This window comes from Bison bison, unplaced genomic scaffold (genome assembly GCF_000754665.1).
Source record: "Bison bison bison isolate TAMUID 2011002044 unplaced genomic scaffold, Bison_UMD1.0 scf7180017864481, whole genome shotgun sequence".
Taxonomy (NCBI): domain Eukaryota; kingdom Metazoa; phylum Chordata; class Mammalia; order Artiodactyla; family Bovidae; genus Bison; species Bison bison.
In genome coordinates this window covers 2,476,868-2,501,596 of record NW_011495041.1, presented here as the reverse complement: position 1 = coordinate 2,501,596, position 24,729 = coordinate 2,476,868, and the positions used below count along the sequence as shown (strand labels likewise).

General features: G+C 49.7%; 1 protein-coding gene across 2 annotated transcripts in view; it reads right to left on the bottom strand.

The window, feature by feature from the left end:
- The window catches only part of URB1 (URB1 ribosome biogenesis 1 homolog (S. cerevisiae)), a 78,220-nt gene that overhangs the window by 1,902 nt on the left and 51,589 nt on the right, over positions 1–24,729 (bottom strand). For both annotated transcript variants that reach the window (XM_010862304.1, XM_010862303.1), the window contains 12 exons: positions 21,490–21,600; positions 20,948–21,011; positions 18,628–18,799; positions 18,139–18,241; positions 9,346–9,506; positions 8,797–8,908; positions 6,868–6,974; positions 5,973–6,116; positions 4,763–4,872; positions 2,717–2,914; positions 1,018–1,259; positions 40–612 (listed from right to left, as the gene is read on the bottom strand). In XM_010862304.1, coding sequence (XP_010860606.1) covers positions 40–612; positions 1,018–1,259; positions 2,717–2,914; positions 4,763–4,872; positions 5,973–6,116; positions 6,868–6,974; positions 8,797–8,908; positions 9,346–9,506; positions 18,139–18,241; positions 18,628–18,799; positions 20,948–21,011; positions 21,490–21,600 — 2,097 coding nt within the window. The remainder of the gene's footprint in view (positions 1–39; positions 613–1,017; positions 1,260–2,716; positions 2,915–4,762; positions 4,873–5,972; positions 6,117–6,867; positions 6,975–8,796; positions 8,909–9,345; positions 9,507–18,138; positions 18,242–18,627; positions 18,800–20,947; positions 21,012–21,489; positions 21,601–24,729) is intronic.

Genomic DNA, 24,729 nt, shown 5'->3' with positions numbered 1-24,729 from the left:
GCGCAGTCTGCAGTCTCCGAGCCCAGCCCCCCACGTTACCTCGTGTGTCCGCATCCTCCTCGGCGTCCAGGGAGCAGAGGTGGACGGTCTCGAGCACCGGCTGGAGGGGGATCCCCGCGGTGCCCCGGGCCGCCACCAGGCGCAGCAGGACGGCGTTGAAGAGGCCGGCCAAGCGGTCCTCTGATCCCGCCGGCTCCGCAGCACCGCAGAACCGGCTGTACAGGCGGAACAGGCTGCTCGTCACGGTGCCATCGCGGAGAAGCTCAGCCACCACCGCCGGCTGTGGCAGGACGTGGCTCTTGAGCCAGCCCAGGAGGCCCGCCGCGTCCGCCCGGCCAAGGGTACTCCTGGCTGCGGAGCGCAGCACCCAGCCGGCTACCAGGGAGGCGACGGCACCCACGGGGCCCGGGTCTTCGCGCTCCGGGTCAGCGCTGGGGAACTCGGGTGCCCAGTGGGTCAGGATGGACCTCAGGAGGCCGCTGCACGCCTCCAGGGCGGACGCCGGCAGCTCGGGGTCGGCCGCCTCCTCCGCCTCGCCAGGTCTCCGCTTCCGGGCCCGCATGCCTTTGGCTCGGGCTGGCGCGCTGGGCTTGTTCTTCTCCTTGAGCATCTCTGTTACCCGCACACACAGAGAAAAAGAGAAAAGGCATCAGACTGCTGTTCCCCCCTTCCCCGTCCCCACAGAGATGCAGAGGGTGGGGCATCCACGCAGGGGAGGGCACAGCTCAGAGCTGGGTTCCCATAGGACGCACCCAGCCTGGAGCTCGGGCAGGGTCAGTGTTTCCCTGTGACCGTCATCACTGCTATTGTAACAGCTGAGCACAGGGGAGCGGGAGCTGGGGCCCCATCTCCCTTGAGTGCTATGAAGACACACAGACCCTGTCTCTAAGCCTTGGCAGCTGTGGACATGCTGCTCAGAGGTGGAGGGGAGACGCCAGCTGCTCTGGGGGGGTGGGGAGGGCAGCAAGCATGCCTGGGGAGTGAGAGATGAGACAGAACCACGCAGCGGACACTCACTCAGCAGCTCCCGGACTTGGCACTTTTCTGTGGCGGCCCTCAGGTCCTCCTGGAGCCGGACGTCTCTCTCGATGAGGCTCCACTTGTGCAGGAGCACAAGGACATCCCGGGTGGACAGCACCGTGGCGTTCATGGTCAGACGGTTCATGTCCTTGAAGGCCTGCAGCACGGTGGCCCGGTACCTCAGGACCGAGTCAAGTGCCCCGAAGAAGCCGGTCAGCTGGGCGGAGGCCAAGGTGGGCCTGTGGGGGGAGTCCACAATCCCAGGCTGGGCGAGGCCGCCTTGTTGCCTGCAGCCCAGGACCTCGGTGGCCGGGCAGCAGACAAGCCACAGACTTGAGGTGCCGACGGCCCACCCACAGCTCGGGCAGCCCTTTCCAACAGACCAGGGCATGGAGCCCAGCACCTCCCCAGGGGAGGAGGACATGGGACCAGGGTCCGACCTCCACCCTGGAGGCACAGAAAGTTCTCTGGAAACTGGGAGAGGGTCAGGGTGCCAGCTGCCCTGCTAACAACTCCAGGACCACTGGATCCTCTCCAATTCAGGAACTAAAGGCCAAGAAAAGCTCTGGGATAGCAACACTCATGGCCAAACCAAACGGAGGGCAGTGGAAGGATATATATTCCTCCAAGTTCTAAGGAATTTAAAATTCCAAACTGTCTGCTCTAACCGTTTTCACATTTATTGATACAGTTGTTATTCTGAATTACAACCAGTTTTCAGAGACCAATGTGTCTTTGGTGGTGGTTTGGTTGCAAGGTCGTGTCCGATTCTTTGTGACCCCCAAGGACTGTAGCCTGCCCGGCTCCTGTGTCCATGGAATTTCCCAGGCAAGAATGCTGGAGTAGGCTGCCATGCGTCTTTGGACAACTGTAAAATAAAGACCCTGATGCTGTGAAAAACTGAAGGCAGGAGAAGGGGATGACAGAGGATAAGATGGTTGGGTGGCATCACTGACTCAACAGATATGAGTTTGAGTAAACTCTGGGAGTTGATGATGGGAGAGGGAAGCCTGGCGTGCTGCAGTCCATGCGGTCACAAAGAGTTGGACACGACTGAGGGACTGAACTGAACTGAAAATAAGAAACATGGCTACCAAGCGTGGATTCAATAGCTGATTTCAGAACAACAGAAAATGAAATGCCCTATTCTTTATCAAGGTTTTCACTCTGAGATGACAATCCATTTGCTATCCATTGTCTAGTTCCAATCAGCACACCTCTGTTCCCACATCAGAAGTATGAAGACATGGTGTATTTTCTCTAACACAGTAGAATCTGACAAGCGCTGAGTTCTCCTGAGGAAACCAAGTGTGTAATTCCAAGGGGAAAACAATGAAATTTTCCAGGAAATTCATGGCTGAAAGGGAGCCTGTGCAGGCTAATACAGGTGGAGGTGAGTCTGGGAACAGCTTAACTTTCTTAGGTTTAAAATCACGGAAAACATGTTCTTTCTACAAAACATCATTTTGAGTGTTTGAATCCAAATATCCAAGTAGATGGTTTGTCTGCTAAAAATGATCTGGCGTGAGAGGCTGCAGGTTTTCTGAGTGTGTTAAGTTCTCCTGGTCTGGAAAGGAACCTCGGAAGTCTAACTGTTAAAGAGGAGCAGCGGAAATGGTGTCCTGAGGTCAGCACAAGGACCACAGGCCTGGCCCAGAGCCCACCTGTGGAGCCGGGACCCAGGGGAGGGGCTCACCTCAGGTGCTTCGTGAGCACAAGGAGAATGTAGAGGAACTCGTCCACCAGGTGCAGGGCCAGCAGCTTCGGGGGCTCCTGGGACCCAGGCTTGCAGGGAGGCTGTGCCCCGGCCTCCACTTCTCTGTTGCCCAGCGTGGTCACCCACAGTGTGTGCAGCAGGGAGATGAGGTTGGAAAGCAGCTCGGTCTCCAGAAACCTGACGCCAAATATGGGGAGAGTCAGCTCTCTGTCACACCCTCTCCTCCCATCTCCTGGAGGGGTGGGCGGGAACCAGGGAGGAGACGGTGATGGTGGTGGCCACCCCAAGGGGCTGGCTTCTTCCCCAGCCTCCAACCCTTTTATGCGCTCACTCAGCCACTGCAGTCCCGGACGGGCATAGCACCTAAGGCAAGACAGGGTGTCTGCTACAAAAGCAGCTCCATCCCAGGGCGCAACCCTCCTTTCTCACCAGAAACTTTCTGGTGAAAGAAACTTTCTCACCAACCCTCCTTTCTCCCCAGTCCCATCTAAGAGATACTCCAGAGCCTCTGTGGCACAGAAGGGAGAGCCTCCCTGCCCATGAGAACAACCCACTCTGAAGCACAGAGGTAACAGCCAGGAGCAGACAATCAGCCAGTGCAGCCTTTGGAGAGAAGATACTACTTTCTTTAGGAGAAAAAATTTTAAATTCTTTAAAAAAATGCACAAAAGAAGAAAGAAAAAAAAGGCAGGGGGGCAAAGAGTCTGGATATTCCCAGAATTATTATCACAGACAGTTGTCTGAAGGAAAGATTCCTGCCACTGAGGGGCTGTCTGCTGAGACAAGAGTCTTCATCTTTTCACACAGCCTCAGAGGCAGGAGACTGTTAGGAATCAAAACAGATCACGTTATGGACTGAACTGTGTGCCCTTCCTCCCCGCCCCACCATTCACAGGTAGAAGCCCCAACCACCGCTGTGACTGTATTTGGAGGTGGGGCCTTTGGGAGGTCATTAGGTTTAGATGAGGTTGTGAGGATGGAGCCCCATGACCGGATTAGCACCCTGTAAGAAGCTTGTGGCTCAGCTGGTAAAGAATTTGCCTGCGATGCAGGAGACCTGAGTTCTATCCCTGGGTTGGGAAGACCCTCTGGAAAAGGGAAAGGCTACCCACTCCAGTATTCTGGCCTGGAGAATTCCACTGATTGTATAGTCCATGGGGTCGCAAAGAGTCGGACACGACTCAGCGACTTTCACTGTCACTGTCTGTCAAGAAGCGGAAGAGACCAGAGTGCTCTCCTTCTCTCTCCCTGCCAGGACACAGTTGGCAGTGCGGACACCTGGCAGTGCGGACACCGGGAAGAGGGCTCTCACCAAGGCCGACCACGTCGGCCCTCGGAGGTGAGAAAACAAATCCGTGTCATTTGAGCTACCTAGTGACAGCAGCCCCCGTCACAAGACAAGATAGCCACGCCAGCCCTTGATGCGGCTCCGGTACGACCCTTAGCAGGGCACCTCGACCCTGGGTGGGAGTGGAGTGCGGAACCCACATCACTGCATGAGCGATCGCTCCCGAAACCCAAGGCTCCCCATTTCTGCCTCAGGGAGGGCAGCGGCCTCGAAACTTCGGAGAGAACCCCACTCCCAGAGAGCAGCCTGGGCCACGCAGGAGAGACAGAAAGGTGGTGTAGAGGACGCTGTTTTGGGGAACGCGGATTCTCCTGGAATCTCCCAGCGGACACTGGAGCTGCAGGAGCTGCCATGATCTCATGGTCTCATCCCACGCCCCTCTGCCTGATGCCCAGCATGCATGCATGCGTTCTGCCTATACCCACCCATGCCCAGATAACACGCAGCCCCATGCCCCACGCCACCCCACCCCACGCCCACCATGCATGCACGTGCTCCCTCCTCGCCCGGATGTCCAGTGCGCATGCGCTTCCCCACGCCCACACCCAGCAAGCACGCGTGCTCTCCCCAACGCCCAGCACGCATGTGCGCCCTCCCCCCAGCCCCATGCCCAGTGCGCATGCGCTCCTCCCCCCTACCCCTGCCCAACCCCTCTTCCCAGGACATAAGGTGCTTACTTGCTTTCCAGGATGTTTAGGACCCACGTCAGGAGGCTGTAGTCCCGCAGCATCTCATAGGCAGACCTGGCATTCCGGGCGGCATTCTGCAGAATCTCCAGAATCCAGTTCTGTCAACACCAAGCAAAAAGTCATTGGTCTTCCATGGGAATAACCTGAGTTACCTGAACCAGGGAAGGCCTTAAAAGCAGAACGATGTGTCCCCACTCCACAGGCGGTCGCTGCACGTGACATCTGCCAGGTGTGCGGGAATGGTGGCCGTGGGGGACCACCCACCCCACCGTAACAGCCAGAAGACACAGATGGCCACAGGAAGAGTGTCAGCCCAGGGACACCCACCCGCTAATCCATCACAAGGGGAGACGTGGCATGCAAACCACACGGCCCCGCATCCTGGCAGCCTGAGTGGGACAGTGAAGACTCATTGCCAGTCCAGCCATGAACTGCTGGCGGCTCATTTCATCGCTTCCGTTTTACCACGTGGAGAGGACAGAGAGATGCGACTGCCGCTGGAACTGTTAACGGGGTGCTCCCCCCCCCCACACACACACATACTTTTTTTTGGCAAACCACACAGCATATGGGAATCTTAGTTCCTCAACCAGGGATTGAACCTGTGCCCACTGCAGTGGAAGCACGGAGTCCTAACCACTGGAGCACCACGGAAGTCCCTAACTGGGTGCCTTAGAGTTCTCACATGCCATAAAAAGTAGAAATCTACCGTACTCAAATTCCACTTATGCAGACTCATTCCTCTTTACCTATATTTTAGGTGATGCCAGAGACAGACACTGATCAGGCTAGAAACTCATCAAAACCCCATATGCCTTTCCTAGTTAACGTCTCACTCCACAAGATTTCTTGCTCCAGGGACAGAACTCGTGCAGACTCCCTGTCAGCTGTGAGGCAGGAGGTTTCAAAGCCCGGCTCCTTTCCCAGCCAAGGTCTGATGACCTGCAGTTTCTCTGTGTTACGTGACACGCTGGTGGCTTGCGCGTGTCTGGAAGCGCCTCAGTCCTGAGCTCTCGGCTGCCCAGAGCCTCCTGGTTTCTCACCACCCGCCTCCCTCCCAGATGGCCCTGGGCCCAGGTGAGGGCCGGGAAGCTAATGTTGAAGCAGGCGGTCAGGTGAGGGTCCACGGGGCGGGACTTGCAGGTGGTGGAACCCCGAGTGAAGACCCCCCCAGCCCTCAGGCCCTGGGGGCGCCTACCTGGGCCGCCTCGTCGCACAGCGGGCTGCCGAAGAAGGACAGGACGATGTGGAGGACGCCCCGCCTGGCGCACAGCTCGAAGCAGTGCTTGTCCCGCATTCCCTGGCGAAGGAGCCCCAACACCCACTCCCGCTCCGTCTTCTGCTGTAAAGTCCCGCAAACAAGAGACGGTCGTTAAACATGTGAAGGCTCTTTTTTTTTTTTTTTCCTGAAAACTCTTCCAGCACCACTATTTTCAAGGGGTGGTGAAGACTGCAGCATGGCAGCCCCCGACCCTCCGTTTCTGGGTCTGTTATTAAAAACCCTCCCTCCCTCCTCTCTGGTTCCATTTCTCTGGGTCAGGAATAAAGGACCAGGTCAGACTTACACGCTCAACTGTGCTCAGTGTAGTGTTAGTTGCTCAGTCGTGTCCGACTCTTTGCGACCCCACAGACTGTAGCCCCCCAGTGTCCTCTGTCCATGGGATTTTCGAGGCAAGAATACTGGAGTGGATTGCCATTCCCTTCTCCAGGGGAATCTTCCTGACCCATGGATCGAACCCTGGTCTCCTGCATTGCAGGAGAACTCTGTACCATTTGAGCTACAGGGAAGACCTCAACTGTGCTCATATGTTCCATAAAAGCACATCAATAATCAATCCTGTGATTCACCCAGAAAATAACCGTGAGGAGGCCGTGACTCAAGGTCTCTGGAGTCTGTGAGGTCTGAGAAGTCACCCGAGAATCACGGTATGGACTGGAAAGCGTTTTCACAGGCAGGCCCGCCTGCCCCCCACCCTCCACCCCAGCCTATATGCTCTGTAGCCAACAAGTCTTTGCAGGGACGAGTTGGCGCGGTGGCTGAGCATCCCACTTAGGAGACTGGGGGCCCCGTGGACCTCAGGGCAGGGCGCTACCTCGAAGTCCGAGCTGTAGAAGAACTGGTAGAAGCCTGGAACTTTGCTCATGTTCAGGTACTCGTGGGACAGCAGGAACTTGTTGATCTTCATGTACATATGCTCCTCTGTGAACACAAGCAGACTGTCACTCAAAGGGAAAGTGAAGTCGCTCGGTCGTGTCCGACTCTTTGCGACCCCATGGACTGTAGCCTACCAGGCTCCTCCATCCATGGGATCTTCCAGGCAAGAGTACTGGAGTGGGTCGCCATTTCCTTCTCCAGGGGATCCTTCCGACCCAGGGATCAAACCCAGGTCTCCTGCATTGCAGACAGACGCTTTACCGTCTGAGCCACCAGGGAAGCCTGACTGTCACTCAGGATGGCGCCAAAAGGACACCCCATGACCAGGTGGAGTTGGGGAGCGGGGTCCTGGGGGGGAGGGTCAGACAGAAATCCCTGCCCCCACGGGGCTTTCTAATTCTCATCCAGGTGATCAGTTCTCAAGAATTAAAATGCAGTAAGACACCTTAGGTCTACACGGCATAAGGGCTTCTCTCACGGCTCAGGAACCACTTGGGGATGTCCAGTCCTTTGCTGATACTACTCCCTCCGAGGCATCAGCCTAAGCTCCAATCAGCTGGTGGGCAGAGTGCGGGCTGCCACACGGAAGACAGCACAGGGCGAATACCAGCTCATCGGCCTCCCACTGAGGGAGCTTCCACAGCAAAGGGGGCTCAGACCTGCCCTGGGTCACTTGGTCTGGGATGCAATAGGGCTGACACCTCCTCCCCTGGTCTCACCCTTGGACTGTCATCTCCCATTTATCCAAAGCACCTGCAGCCTCACAGCCCATCCAAGACCGCTGCCCTGAGCCCCTGCACTGACATGAGGTCTGACGTGGGACAGCTCACTGCGGGGGCACAGACTGGATGGGAGGCCAAGACTATCCCTCATGACCTCAGCTAGGATATTTTCTCTGAAGAGCCTGCCTGTTTCTTTAGAGTCTAAATGGCTAATTACCTTCTTCCCTCCCATAATTTCTAAGGCTAAAAAAAAAACATGTAATAAAAATGATACAGGAGCAGATGAAAATCTGATCTGAATTCCAACAGCAACTTGACTGCAGACTAATTGCTGGGCCTTGGACAAACTATTTGGGATCCCAGGTGGCACTAGTGGTAAAGAGATGCAGGAGACCTAAGAGATGCAGGTTCGATCCCTGGGTCAGGAAGATGCCCTGGAGGAGGAAATGGCAACCCACTCTAGTATTCTTGCCTGGAGAATCCCATGGACAGAGGAGCCTGGTGGGCTACAGTCCATAGGGTCACAAAGGGACAGACATGACTGAAGCGACATAACCTTGGGGTTAACCTTCGGCTGGAAGGCTGTCTCCTTGTCTGAAAACAACCACATTACCCGCAGAGCCCTGTGGTCCCTAACGGCATCAACATTCTGTAACTTTTCACTAGTGACAAAAAGAAAAGGTCCCATGATAGACTGACTCGTGCTCAGACCACCCCGACACTGGGCGGCTGTGAGGACCAAGCGGAGCCATGTTCTGCGCCTGGTGACACGGGCACAGGGACCCACAAGCCGCTTGTCGTCGCGCCAGTGAGCTGTGCTGACGCTGACCCCAGAGCTTGGAGCGTGGCTGCCAGCACCGATGGGGCCTCTGCGTCAGGCCCCCTCCAAGCGCACATCTGTGACTCCCTCAGCAGGCCCTCTGGTGGAGCTGTGATCTGCCTTTACTGCAGCTTTACACGCCTGCAGGCAGATAGGAACACACACTCGTCCCCCTTCACATTCACACACACTCTCCTGCACCTTGCACTTGTGACCCTCACACACGTGCAGTGGACCGGTTATGCCAGTGGGATTAACGCAACCAAATGGGCTCACTCAGCCTCAGAATTTCCACCTCACCCCGACCAGATTCTAGCAGTGGTACCTGGTTTCAAAATCTGCAAGGCTGCCTTGGCAATGAAGAGAGTCAGGGTGAAGGTGAGTCTCATGTTCTTGGTTCGGATCCCATTCCTGACCACGTCCAACAGGTACAGTACCTTAAAAGCAGGAAAAAGGGCAGGGTCGGGGGGAAAATTTGCAGAACAGCTGTGACCAGCCTTGTCTCGGGCAGCCTAATCCATGGCTTTGCAGGGTGGCCCACTCCTCACATCCAGGGGCTCACACCCCCACCACCACCTCAGGGCACGGCTTCTGAGGCTCTGTGTGTCCTGGGTGACAGCTGCTGTAGCCTGAGTTCAGATCAAGGAACAAGTCGACAGAAACGAGAACTGCTCTGCCCTCCATGACACAGGAAGAGTTCTTGTAAGGGGAGACCTCTCTCTACCACCCAGGACTGAGGACCCAAGATGACCTCTGGCACCACCCCCCGCCCCGCTAGGAGGAGACAAGACTTTGGTTCTGTATCAGAGTCTCTGGGCAACGCCTCTGAATTCTTCAGGAAATCTTCCCACCAGGCCCCCTCAGCCTCGCTTACCTGGGGCTGCTCCCGGAAGCGCGCCCCCTCCAGGTGTGAGTAGTAGGCCGCCAGCACCGCGTAGGCTGCGGCGCGCATCTGTGGGTCGTAGCTGCTGAGGGCCGCGACAGTCAGGCCCAGAGCATTTGAATCCACGAATTTTCTACAATCCACCACAAATTCTGAGGGAGATAAAACACAGTGTTAACTACGCACACACACACAATGATTCCATGACACGCGTGCAACACGGAGTTCCATTTCCTTTTGCAGTTTACCATCATCAGCAACGTGTGTGCGTGCCGGACACAGACATGCAAGCCCCCCTCCTGCTCCCTTAGGTTCTGCTGCGGCTGTCTAAAAGACTGTCCCCTCCTGCAGCAGCAATCACACGCCTTCAGTCTCTGAGACACTTGTAAATCCCAACGAGGACTCGTTCATCACTTCTCACAAATACCCGAGGAGTCGGAGAACATCAGAGATGTTCAGAGGTGTCGGAAGTGACATCAGGACCCAACACTGAGGTCCCAGCATGAAGAAGCCTGAGGTTAGGGGGAAGGGACTCAGCAGGAAAAGCCAGTGTAGTCAGTCGGATGAGTGATCCTGGAATGTACCATCAATAAAAGATAAACCAAAAAAAATATATACACCACTGATAATATTTTCTACAAGTCAAACTCTTTTTTCTTTTCTCGTCTCTCCCCAAAGTTTAAGACTTAAAAAGATAATGTCCGCAGTTCAAACAAAAAAAAAGCTAAAAATAAATCAAGAAGAAGAATGATAATAGCTACTTCTTCTTAGTCCAAACAGCTATATAGACACATAACGGTCCTCAAACGAGTGGCTGTCCAAAAGTGTAGGGACCACAAGGTGGAGGACCTGTGGGTGTGCCTACAGTCCCTGCCTTGGGGTGACAGGGCTGAGAGGGGCTGAGTCACGCCAGGGACGGGGACCCGCGCATCACGCAAGCTCTCTTCCTCCTCAGAAGCAGCAAGAGCTCCTGGAAGCCGCTTACGCGCGGGTCCCCTCTCCTTTCTCAGCTCTCACACTGTATCGCAGAAGGACCAGCATTTCCACTTCCAGCCAGGAGAGACACAGGAAAGAGACTCATCTGTCCAACTGAAAAAACAACTGAAGGCACGAACTAAGGATTTTCAAGACACTGCACGTGGAGCAACAGAGGACAGTGATCCCTGAAGACAGGAGACCAGGTGCCCCTCCGATCGTTGCAGCTCACACCTGGAGAGTTCCCAGGCCATGCACAGTGGGGCAAACCGAAGCAGAGCCCAGGCAGCTCTGAGTTGAGGACACAGAGCTGGGGGGAGGGGGCCTGGGAGGCCAAGTGGCCGGAGTGCACGAGGCCGAGCCCGAGAGAAGAGTGCTCCACCGAGAGGATGCCCGTCGGCAAGCGCGTGTGAGCAAGCCACCCCAGGCTGGGAAAGAACCACCCAGAGGGCTCAGCAGAGACAACCCCAGGCTCCCACCAGCCAGGGCCAAGTCCCCGCAGCACCCAGGGACAAGGTAGCAGGCTCAGGGCATGTCACCTCACTTGTGCGGCAAAGGTCCTTCCAGACTAAATGTTGCTCTGGTCCCAACTAACAGAGCTTATAAGCAACACTGGAAAGGATCAAACCATTTCTAAGAAACTTGAATGTGTACTAGAACAAAGCTGAACAACATTTCATAAGAATACCAAAATACCCAGCCCCAAAGGAGGTAAAACTCACAATGTCTGGCTTCCAGTAAAAACTGCCAGACAGTCAAACAAGCAGGAACATGGCCCATTGTGAAGAGAAAAACTTACTATTTGGAAATGACTTGTAAATGACACAGATAACAGAATTAGTAGACAAAGACATTTATAAAGTTAGCAGCACTGAATTCTACATGCTCAGGAAACCAGAGGATGGACTTCCCTGGTGGTTCAGTGGTAAAGAATCTGCCTGGGAGATGCAGGTTCAATCCCTGGTCTGGGAAAATCCCACTTGCCTTGGAGCAACTAAGTCCGTGGGCCACAACTAATGAGCCTGTGCTCTAGAGCCCGGGAACTACAGCAACTGAGCCTGCACGCCACAACTAGAGAAAAGGCCGTGCAGCCATGAAGACCCAGCACAGCTAAAAATATACAAATAAATGAAAAGAAGCTAGAGGAAAGACTGGGTGTGTTAAGTAGAGACATGGAAGATAAGAAAATCCTAGTCAGGCTTCTCGAGATAAATTTTAAATTTCTGAAATGAAAAATGCACTGGATGAATTGTTGACAGCGTAAACTGGTGCAGTCACTAAGAAGAACAGAATGGAGGTTTCTTTAAACAATTAAAAATAGAGCTAACATATGCTTCGGTAATCCCACTCCTGGGCGTGTATCTGCAGACAACCGTAATTGGAAAAGATACACGCACCCTAACGTTCACTGCAGCACTACTCACAGTAACTAAGACGTGGAAGCAACCTGAACGCCCATCCACAGAGGAACGCATAAAGAAGATGCGGTGCATTTATACAACGGAATATTACTCAGCCATAAAAAAGAACAAAATGCCCCTTGCAGCAACATGGAGATAAATTTAGAGACTATCATACCAACCAAAGTAAGCCCGAGAGAGAGAAATAACATATGATATTGCCTATATGTGGAATCTTTAAAAAAAAAAAAAAAAAAAAGAACTTCTTTATGGTTACCAAAGGACCAGGGAGGAGAAATAAATTAGGAGTATGGAATTAACATACATGCATTACTATATGAGGGAAAAAAGGCCTACCTTATAGCCCAAAGAACTATACTCAATATTTTGTAATAACCTATAAGGGAAAAGAATAGATATATTGTTGTATAACTGAATCATTTTGCTGTATACCTAAAGCTAACACAACATTGTAAATTAACTATACTTCAACAAAACAAACAAAAAAATGTACTAGATAAGCTGATCAGAAGATTAGACACTGCAGAAAAAAAAATCTGTGAACTTGAAGACACAACAGAATTTAACCAGACTGAAACACAGAGAGAAAAAAGAATTCTAAAACCATGAGCATTTGTGGGACAATTTCAAGCAGGCTAATACATGTGGAAGTGGAGTCCCTGAAAATGAAGAAATAATGGCCAAAACTCTTCCAAATTTGAAAAACTACAAACCTACAGGGCCAAACAGTCCAAAAAATAAAATAAAATTATACCCAAGTTTATCATAATCAAATTGCTTGAAAACAATGATTAAAAAAATCTTAGAGGTAGTCTCAAAACATAGACAGGAGCAAAGGTAAGAATGGCAGCAGATTTCCTGTTAGAAACAATGCAATCTAGAATCAAGGCATCAACATCTTTAACATACATAAGAAAAAAACTTGTCAACCTAGAACTTTATACCCCATAAAAATCTTTCAGAAGTTAAGACGTTTTAAAAGCTGAAAAAATGGATCACCGACAGCCATGAACTTCAAGAATTCTTAAAAGAAGTGTTTTGGGAAGAAGGAAAATGATAGAATATGGAAATTAAAGAATGAAGAGAACACGAAATGATAACTATGGGATAAACAAAAATATTTAAATCCCTTTAAAAGGTAATTGACAGTTTGAAGCAAAAATAACCACATATTGTGAGATCTTTAACATATGGATGGAAAATTTATGATACTTATAGCATGAAAGCCAGGAGGGGAAAGAGAGATACTATTCTAAGATGCTTCTACTATCCATGAAGGGGTATAATGGCACTTGAAGGTAAACCACAATACATTGAATATGTATATAATAAACCTTAAAGCAACCAACACACACACACACGTACATACACTCACAAGCACACAAACTACTGCTAAAAGTCAGTAAATGAAGTGGAATCAGATCAATAATCAACATTAAATGGTATTTACATTCCAATTAAAAAGCATTGGTTCATGGCAAATAGATGGGGGGGGGAAGGTCAACATTAAATGGTATTTACATTCCAATTAAAAAGCATTGGTTCATGGCAAATAGATGGGGGGGAAAAAAAGGAAACAGTGACAGACTTTATTTTTTTGGGCCCCAAAATCACTGTGGATGGTGACTGTAGCCATAAAATTAAAAGACACGACTGAGACTGAATAACAGTAACATGGTCAGACTAGATGAAGAAACAAAACCCAGTGTCTGCTGTCTACAAGAAACCACTTTTAATCTCAAGATGCAGATTTTAAGTAACAGGATGGAGCAGCGATCATTTTGAAACGTATAGAAACATCAAATCATTATGTTATGCACCAGGAACTAATAATGGTGTAGGTCAACTATAGTTGAAAAACAACAAACAAACAAACCCAGAGGAGAAGAGATCGGATTTGTGGCTACCAGACGCCAAGGGACAGGAGGGAAAAGTGATGAAGGGAGTCAAAACATACAAACTCCCAACTATAATAAATAAGTACTAGGGATATAATGCGCAATACAATAAATTTAATTAACACTATTGTATGCTATATAGCAAAGTTGGTAAGAGAGTAAATGCTGAGTTCTCAGCACAAGGAAAACATTTTAAAATATTTCTTTAATTTTATTGTATATGAGGTGTTGGATGCTCACTCAACTGACTGCCGTAATCATTTCATGATGTGTGTTAAGTCAAATCTCTATGCTGAATATCTTAAATTTATACAGTGCTGATGTCAATTATATCTCAGTAAAACTGGAAGGAAAAAAAAGTGAAAGGAAAAAGAATAATTAGAAGACTCTTCTGCTCTAACAGCTTACAGACTAACTTTTCTCATTTCTAACAAGTGACCACTTCTGATGGGAGGGGGGAAAATTTACAAAAGCTTTACAAAGCATCAAACTGAGGGATAAAATTATACTATTTTGGGGAAGATGAGTTATATTTAAGATACACCTACATACCTATTGATCCATAATAAAAACACATAAATAGAATAAGTTTGGGAAAGAGAACATTCTAAACATTTAATATTATACTCACTAAAAATAGCTAGTATTTAGCAGTAATCACGGACACTTTAAAGACAAAAGGATTTTCCATATGTCCATGAGGAAAAGTCAATTTCATGTTCTGTGGGATCTGTTATCCTCTGGAAGTCTTGGCTTTGTAAAACGTATGGAAAAGAGCTGCCCCTTGACAATTGAAAATATAAAGGTGATCAAAAAACAGAAATACCAGTCGTTTTGTTTAAGAACCTCAAAAATAGCAATTTCCCCTGCTGACAACAAATTTGTCCTGGCTTAATCAGGACAATTATCAAGGATTAAAATGCAAAGCAGTCCACGTTTTAAGGGGTCCAGTGGCAGCGCAGTGGTGCTGTCAGAGCCTCAGCCTCCTCACACCTCCTCTCACACCATCTCCTAGAGGCGGCCTGGCCAGGAAGGCGAGTCCCAGGGAGGGTCCACCGAGGCCCTGTCCACGGCCCTAGAGAGAACCGCACACGGGCCTCCCTGTTCTGTTAAACAGCAACTGAAGGGCTCGGCCTGGTTCTCCTGAGGACAAGCATTTGCTGTGCGAGCATTTGTCACTGCCATGGCAAAAGGCTGGCCCTGCTTCTCAGCCAAGGACTCAAAGGAGAGAAGCAGCAAGGTTAAGGAGACAGGTTCCCATTTTCAGCAAAGGGTTGACACGCAACGCTGAGACTGGTTCTCTCAAGCCTGGCCACCACACCAAAAACCAACCACACACCCAATTTAGGATTACAAAATGTTCGGCAACACTTGGACCCTAGTGCCACCTCAGGAAACAAAAACATGCATGAAAAACTCCTGCCACACGCGGCATGGATGAACCTCACAAATGCAATGTGGGTAAATGGAGCTTCTACAAAAGAGAGTGTTTAATGTCATTTAAATAAACTTCAAATGTAGGACACTGGCCCCTACTGAGGGGGAAGGCCCCTACTGAGGCCCCCCTGGCCAGCAAGGGGCCTGGGGGGCTGTGGACTATGTTCTGTTCCTTGATCTGACTGGGGGTTTTCCCCCCCAACTCATACATACATAATATGACCTGTATGGGTTTCTATATATCATACTTCAAAGAAGTTTATTTAAAACATTGTTCATGGTCACTTATCCACCAGGGCAAAAGTAAATGCAATAATAACTTAAAAAAAATAACAATATGAAAAAAAGATTGATGACTTAATTCAACCACAATAAGCCTTTGGCCATTATAAATGCTGCTCACAGACTTCTGTTTTATTCAGCTTGTCCCTTTACCGCTAGTTTTCCCCTCCTGATGAATTCGTATGCTTCCCTTTATCAGATGATAAACATTTGTTTAAAATATTCTGCTTCCATTTTGTTGTTGTTGTTGTTCTGGATTATAAGCAAGTAGCCCAGAGCAAAATGTAACGACCTAGTTTTTCTTGGTGTGTTTGGTTTGCATTTCTATTTGCCTATCTATTTCTACACTTTTTTAAAAATTCTACTTTCATGTGAATGATCGTAGTGTAACCAGTATTTTAAGCTAGCGCAAATCCTTTCTGGTAGACATGATCTGCAAATGTTATAACAATAAAATGTAAAATGGGCTGTATTTCCCTAACTTGAAAGAACATTTACTAGTTACCTCTCTTCACAAAAGGCCTTTCAGATCCTGTCCTTCCCCTACCCTCCTTTGCCCCAAAAGGGCAATATTCAAGATCCTGAGAACAACAGTCCTGATTTTACTATTTCTCTATTAAAGTGTTTTCCAAGCCTCTACCTTCTGCCTCCTAAATGCTCTACTGAAAATTAGGGCAACAGACTAAATGACTTGCAGTAATTCACTGAAGTTGCATCATATTTTTAGACTGTGGAAAATCTATTTTCATATTTGATGAGAAACAGACTTAGCCGGCACAGCCAAAGCATGGGGGAATCAAAGAGCGTAGTAGACATGGCTCCCCAGTTACTGGTAATAGTCACCGCTGGCCATCATCATCACTTGACATGCACACTTGCTCTCTTGCAAAGAAGATTCGGCTCAGCCACAGAACCTGGTGACCAAGGCAGGGGTTTGCTCTGAGAACACAGCCCTCTCATTCTTCTGTGAGGAACTGAAGGGCAGTGGTGGAGGATCAGCAAATCTGGTCGCAAGGAGCAACATTTGAGTATAAAAAGATGTCAAGTTTAGGAAATTCCCCAGTGGTCCAGGGGTTACAGACTCAGAGCTTTCGCTGCGTGGGCCCAGGGTTCAAACCCTAGGCGGGGAACTAAGATCCCACAAGCTGCATGGCCGGGGGTGGGGGAGGGCGGTGGGGAAGAGATATCAAGTTTAAAAAAGGAGAACATAAGAGTGATCAGTGAGGCATGGTCTCTCAGGGCACCTAACCTATGCGACCGTGGCAACCAGGAGGTAGATGTCAGGGACCCTCTCAGGCAGCACAACGACTGATCCCCACGATGCATCAGAGGGAGCCTAACACAGCAGATGGATGAGGCTCCCGCTTGGGGCCACGTGAAGAGTGGTAACGACCACGCCTGCCCTCCCAGCCAGGAAGTGTCAGTGCAGGGGAGCCGGGACTCCCCTGGCTGGTGGTCACTGGGAGAAGGGATGAGGAGGAGAGATGGTGGATTGACAAATGGGGGGCTGGATCAGAACATCTGCAGGCAAACCAACGTGGCTGGACCTACACTCCACACCTTATACACAAATTAACTCAAAAGAGGCCACAGACTCAAATATAAAGGCTACAACAATGAAACTTTCAGAAATAAACATTGGAGAAATTCTTTGTGATAGAGGGATGGGCAAAGAGTTCTTAAGACTTGACACCAAAAGCTTGACCCATAAAAGGGAAAACAGATAAACTAGACCTCATCAAAACTGAAGACTTCTGCTCTTTGAAGAAGGGTGTTAAGAAGGTGAAAAGATAAGCTTACACACTGGGAGAAAATATTTGCAAACCACATATCAAACAAAGGACTCATACCTACAATATATAAAGAACCCTCAAGACCCAACAGTAAAAACAAATAAAACCCATCAGGATAAATGGGCAAAAGACATGAACTGACATTTCACCAAAAAAGATTATAGATGGCAAGTAAGTCATAAGATGTTCAACATCATTAGCTATTAGGAAAATGCAAATACACACCATACTGAGATAGCATTACACACCAATTGTTGACAAAATGCCCCACATCAGCAGACCCGACCAGCCTGGGAATCAGACCCCCGTCTTCACCAGTGTGCACCTGTACATGTTTCTGTTCTTTCTCTCTCCCCAACCCATTTACCTGCGAAGATTCCCACCCTCAGGGTAGCAGATACAAAAGGCCATTTCACAGATATACTTAAACCAAGAGAAAGCCAACCTTAGCAGGCTCTCACTCGTCAAAGACAAAATCTCTCATTTCAGTGAGAACTCAGAACTCAGAACTCTTGCCATTACAATTAGGAAAACATGAAAGACACACCTAGATTTTTAAATTATAATTAAAAACAACAACCGTGTATTCAAAACATTAACTGTTACTTTGCTGAAAATCAATGGAAGGAAAAAGGTGAGAAGGCAGTTGAAGATCCTTCAAGAATTATTTTCAAGATTCAGGTCCTAATCTGGTAATTATGCGGGATTCCCAGGTGGCACAACAGTAAAGAATTTGCCGGCCAATGAGACAGACACAGGAGATGTAGGTTCAATCCCTGATCAGGAAGATCCTCTGGAGGAGGAAATGGCAACCCACTCTAGTCTTCTTGCCTGGGGAATCCCATGGACAGAGGAGCCTGGTGGGTTACAGTCGACGGGGTTGCCAAGACTCAGACATGACTGAGTGACTAGGCACACGCACTGGTAATTATGGTAAAAATTATGACCCCTCCACCCACTCTGGAAGACTGCAGTTACCTGGCCTGGTCAGTTCACTGAAGAGATGAAGGAGGAAACAGGGGTCATAAAGGTCCCCGAGATCCACCGTGCTCCGGTCTCTAAATATCGGCTCCTTTGCGTCCTGAAACAGCCCGAGACAGACAGAAACGTGCAGGTCAGCCTTGTAAATGTGACCCCACGTGGATGTTTGCCCACTATCACTCAGAGTTCAAATTATTTTGAATATTCAAGTGTACTAAAAAAATGTTTCTATACAAAACAACAAACAGCTTGTACGTGAAATGATACCTTTGATATTTGCTTTGTGGAAAGAAGTTATAAATGAAGTTAAGTGTGGCCAGTGCTGACAACTGATGAAGCTGGCTTATGGGTATATGGGTTCTGTCTCTATACCTTTGTAAATGGTTCCAGTTTTACTTATAAAAAGTCAACAAATCACAAGCAAAACAGCACTCATATTTCACAGCGGCTAAAGCCGGATGGCTCCGCCCCGGGGCCCCCCCGCACCTCGGGGGGCAGCAGCCTCCGGTTCTGGGGGAAGTGGAGGATGGTCTTCATCATGCGGTCGCGATCCAGCAGGCGGAGGATGTCCCCGACGCTCGGTTGCTGCCATAGCGACTTGCCCAGGCTCCGGCACGTCTTCTGATGCTCCACGGCCGCTGGGCCCCACAGCAGTACCCTAGAGCCAGCGGTCACAGAGGTGATGATGGTGGAGACCACAGTGGGCAGCTTTGTTGGGCAGCTGACATGCCAGGTGTAAGATGTTCTATCCCCATCATAACGTAGGGGGAGGTGGGAGTGATGGAGAGGCTGATGACAATAAGGGTGGGGGTGACACTGTTGGAGATGACGGAGGCCAACGCTTGTGGAGGGGCTATGATGTGCCAGGCCCTCGTCTAAGTCTGTGTATTAATCCACTTAATCTGCACAAGAATCCTGTAAGTGAAAGTTGCTCAGTCATGTCTGACTCTGTGCAACCCCATAGACTATACAGTCCATGGAATTCTCCAGGTCAGAATACTGGAGTGGGTAGCCGTTCCCTTCTCCAAGGGATCTTCCCAATTCCAAGGATTGAACCAGGGTCTCCTGCCTTGCAGGCGGATTCTTTACCAACTGAGCTATGAGGGGGGCCCAAGAATCCCATGAGGTAGGTACTATTATCATCCGTATTGGGGGAAAAGAGACACAGAGAAGATCTGGGAAGTTGGTCAGCTGGTCTCCTGCCCAGCTGGTAAGTGGCAGAGCAGGAATTCAAATCTGGAGAGTCCAGGCTGGACACAGCGGCAGAATCCTGGCAGTTCGACGATGCTCTACTTATATAAACCCTTCCCCGTTCCCACACAGCCGTGAGCAGACCAGGTGCGCTCACACAGCCTGTGAGCCATCCCCACCTCTGCTGCTAAGTCACTTCAGTCGTGTCCGACTCTGTGCGACCCCATAGACGGCAGCCCACCAGGCTCCCCCGTCCCTGGGATTCTCCAGGCAAGAACACTGGAGTGGGTTGCCATTTCCTTCTCCAATGCATGAAAGGGAAAAGTGAAAGTGAAGTCACTCAGTTGTGTCCGAGCCTCAGCGACCCCATGGACTGCAGCCTTCCAGGCTCCTCCATCCATGGGATTTTTCCAGGCAAGAGTACTGGAGTGGGGTGCCATTGCCTTCTCCGTCCCCACCTCTAGGGTCCCCCATTTCCACTTTTCACACCACCGGTTGCGATGGAAACTGCCCAGTGAGGTCACCTTGCCTTCCTCCTGGAAAGTGACCTAACCCATTTGAACCCGGGGGCACCCCTGTGGACTTTGTGACCCGAGAGGGGTTTTCTGATGCCGAGGGGTGGATGGGTGGACGGCTCGCTTGTCCTTGTGAGTGAAACCACTCCTATTTTCTCTCCTCTCCCTCATGTGCCCGGGGGCTGTTTAGTTCAGAAAGAATCCAACTGATACAGCACCAACTGCAAGGCTAGCAAGAGGGTGAGGCTGTGGGGTTGAGGGAAGGAGAGAGAATGTTTATTCACGACCTGGGTGCTCTGAAGATGCAGAAAAGGGTTTTTTTTTTAACTGTTTGTTGTCTTTTTTTGGGAAGGGGATGGGCAGTGGGGGTGGTTAATACATCTTTAATCTTCAAAAAAAAAGTATTCTAGAAGGGAAATATTTTTCCCCTTCCCTGTAGAGTTCTCCTGAACTATTTTTCTTGGCCCAGTCAGCTAACTTCCTGTCTCAGTACACAGAGCTCTTCCTTTGTACTGGGCAGAGGCTGGGGTGCTGGTCTCAAACTAAGGAGACAAGAGACCAGGGCAGCGAAAGAGGACCTCAGACGCTGCCTACGAACAGCTGAGCCCCAGGCCCTGGGGAGCTGGGCTCAAAGCTGTGCTGGCAAGGAGCAAGCAGCCCCTGGGAACCCGGGAGAGACAGACAGACACAGAGAGAAAGACTGAAAGAAGAGAGACAGACACAGCACACGTGCACACACACAGACGGGGAGGAGAGTGGAATAAACACCCAGCCAGCACGCCCCACTCCTCCCCACACCCATACCCAAGTCCCTCCCACCCAAAGGCCAGCACGAGGCGAAAAGCGTTCAGAAAAATCAGCTAAACGACCCCTGAGTCGGGAGGGAGACACACACGGTCGGCCAGCGGGGCGCCCGGCGCACACAGGCCCGGCCGTCGGTGGCCGTCCTCACCGGCAGAGGGCAGAGCAGGCCCGCCGGCGCTGCAGAGCGAGCAGAGGGGTCCCCCGCCCGCGTTTACCCCCGAGGCTGGCCCAGGTGTGGAGCGCCCTGTGCAGGGCCTTCAGGGTCTGCTGCTTGAAGTCGCCAGCCCAGCACCCACCTGAAGCTGACGAGGCTGTGGTTGTTCTGTTCGTAGGCCCGGAGGAGAAGTAAGATCTTCTGGTCTGAAATCAGTTGAGGGTCAGTTTACAAAGCCTCCTGGTGGCTCTCCTTGAGGCCTCCCATATACTTCTGGCAACAGCAGCAGGTGCCCATACCCTGAAGCCACACCCCCTGGTCCCTGTGGCCCCAGGTCACAGCACTCTGTCCCCACATTCCTGGGCCCCATCCTTCGATCCCGACACTCTCCTGAGTCACAGCGCCCTGTCCCACACCCCCAGGTCCCACCCCTGGTCCCCACACTCTCCTGAGTCACAGCGCCGTGTCCCACACCACCAGGTCCCACCCCTGGTCCCCACACTCTCCTGAGTCACAGCGCCCTGTCCCACAGGCCCACGTCCCACCCCCTGGTCCCCACTCCCTCCTGGGTCCCACTCCCGGTCCCCACACCCTCCTGGGTCCCACCCCCCGTCCCCACACTCTCCTGGGTCCCACCCCCGGTCCCACACCCTCCTGCGTCCCACCCACCGTCCCCACACTCACCTAGGATGCTGAGTGAGGCACCATAGGCCCCGAGGAGCACTGCGAAGTGGCTGCTTGCACACACAGAGGGGCACAGCCGCACTACCACCGCCATCAGGTCCACCAGCGCTTCTGGAAGAAAACACCACGGAGCTGCCCAGCAGTGCAGGGCTGCACAGGTGCAGAGTCCCAGCGGAAGAGGAAGTGCTTCTGGGAACATAAATGCTTGAGATACCCTTCTTTGGACAACACCAGGCTGAGAACCGCACCTAGTCCTTCCCTACATTTTCATTGTTATTTTTTTTTAAATAAAAGCACCTTAATAACCATCTCCCTCCCTAGGTCTTTGGTACCAGCCTCTCCTCAGTCTCCTCCCAAACTCTGAGCCAACAGATTTAAAAACCTAAACCTTTTTCTCCATGATTATGTTACCAAAATCTCTAGTATTTCTACTCTTGCTTGAAAAGGGGGAGAGCCTTTTGACTTTTCTCTACTGACTACAGTAGGACAGTATGAAAAGGCAAAATGATAGGACACTGAAAGAGGAGCTCCCCAAGTCAGTAGGTGCCCAATATGCTACTGGAGATCAATGGAGAAATGACTCCAGAAAGAACGAAGGGATGCAGCCAAAGCAAAAACAACACCCAGTTGTGGATGGGACTGGTGATAGAAGCAAGGTCCGATGCTCTAAAGAGCTATATAGCATAGGAACCTGGAATGTCAGGTCCATGAATCAAGGCAAACTGGAAGTGGTCAAACAGGAGGTGGCAAGAGTGAACGTCGACATTCTAGGAATCAGCGAACTAAAATGGACGGGAATGGGTGAATTTAACTCAGATGAACATTATATCTACTACTGCGGGCAAGAATCCCTCAGAAGAAATGGAGTAGCCGTCATGGTCAACAAAAGAGTCTGAAATGCAGTACTTGGATGCAAGCTCAAAAACGACAGAATGATCTCTGTTCATTTCCAAGGCAAACCATTCAATATCACAGTAATCCAAGTCTATGCCCCAACGAGTAATGCTGAAGAAGCTAAAGTTGAACGGTTCTATGAAGACCTACAAGACCTTTTAGAACTAACACCCAAAAAAGATGTCCTTTTCATTATAGGGGACTGGAACGCAAAAGTAGGAAGTCAAGAAACACCTGGAGCAACAGGCACATTTGGCCTTGGAAAACGGAATGAAGCAGGGCAAAGGCTAATAGAATTTTGCCAAGAGAATGCACTGGTCATAACAAACACCCTCTTACAACAATATAAGAGAAGACTTTACACATGGACATTACCAGATGGTCAACACCAAAATCAGACTGATTATATTCTTCGCAGCCAAAGATGGAGAAGCTCTATAGTCAGCAAAAACAAGATTGAGAGCTGACTGTGGCTCAGATCAGGAACTCCTTATTGCCAAATTCAGACTTAAATTGAAGAAAGTAGGGAAAACCACTAGACCATTCAGGTATGACCTAAATCAAATCCCTTATGATTATACAGTGGAAGTGAGAAATAGATTTAAGGGACTAGATCTGATAGATAGACTGCCTGATGATCTATGGACAGAGGTTTGTGACATTGTACAGAAGACAGGGATCAAGACCATCCCCATGAAAAAGAAATGCAAAAAAGCAAAATGGCTGTCTGGGGAGGCCTTACAAATAGCTGTGAAAAGAAGAGAAGCAAAAAGCAAAGGAGAAAAGGAAAGATAGAAGCAGCTGAATGCAGAGTTCCAAAGAACAGCAAGAAGACATAAGAAAGCCTTCAGCAATCAATGCAAACAAATAGAGGAAAACAACAGAATGGGAAAGACTAGAGATCTCTTCAAGAAAATTAGAGATACCAAGGGAACATTTCATGCAAAGATGGGCTCGATAAAGGACAGAAATGGTATGGCCCTAACAGAAGCAGAAGATATTAAGAAGAGGTGGCAAGAATACACAGAAGAACTGTACTAAAAAGATCTTCACGACCAAGATAATCACGATGGTGTGATCACTCACCTAGAGCCAGACATCCTGGAATGTGAAGTCAAGTGGGCCTTAGAAAGCATCACTACGAACAAAGCTAGTGGAGGTGATGGAATTCCAGTTGAACTGTTCCAAATCCTGAAAGACGATGCTGCGAAAGTGCTGCACTCAATATGCCAGCAAATTTGGAAAACTCAGCAGTGGCCATGGGACTGGAAAAGGTCAGTTTTCATTCCAATCCCAAAGAAAGGCAATGTCAAAGAATGCTTAAACTACAGCACAATTGCACTCATCTCACACGCTAGTAAAGTAATGCTCAAAGTTCTCCAAGCCAGGTTTCAGCAATATGTGAACCATTAACTTCCAGATGTTCAAGCTGGATTTAGAAAAGGCAGAGGAACCAGAGATCAAATTGCCAACATCCGCTGGATCATCAAAAAAGCAAGAGAGTTCCAGAAAAACATCTATTTCTGCTTTATTGACTATGCCAAAGCCTTTGACTGTGTGGATCACAATAAACTGTGGAAAATTCTGAAAGAATTTTCACCTGATCTGCCTCTTGAGAAACCTGTATGCAGGTCAGGAAGCAACTGGACATGGAATAACAGACTGGTTCCAAATAGGAAAAGGAGTTCGTCAAGGCTGTATATTGTCATCCTGCTTATTTAACTTCTATGCAGAGTACATCATGAGAAATGCTGGGCTGGAAGAAGCACAAGCTGGAATCAAGATTGCCGGGAGAAATATCAATAACCTCAGATATGCAGATGACACCACCATTATGGCAGAAAGAGGAACTAAAAAGCCTCTTGATGAAGGTGAAAGAGGAGAGTGAAAAGTTGGCTTAAAACTCAACATTCAGAAAACTAAGATCATGGCATCTGGTCCCATCACTTCATGGGAAATTGATGGGGAAACAGTGTCTGACTTTATTTTTCTGGGCTTCAAAATCACTGCAGATGGTGATTGCAGCCATGAAATTAAAAGATGCTTACTCCTTGGAAGGAAAGTTATGATCAACCTAGATAGCATATTGAAAAGCAGAGACATTACTTTGCCAACAAAGGTCCATCTAGTCAAGGCTATGGTTTTTCCTGTGGTCATGAATGGATGTGAGAGTTGGACTGTGAAGAAAACTGAGCTCCGAAGAATTGATGGTTTTGAAGTGTGGTGTTGGAGAAGACTCTTGAGAGTCCCTTGGACTGCAAGGAGATCCAACCAGTCCATTCTAAAGGAGATTGGTCCTGGGTGTTCTTTGGAAGGAATGATGCTAAAGCTGAAACTCTAGTACTT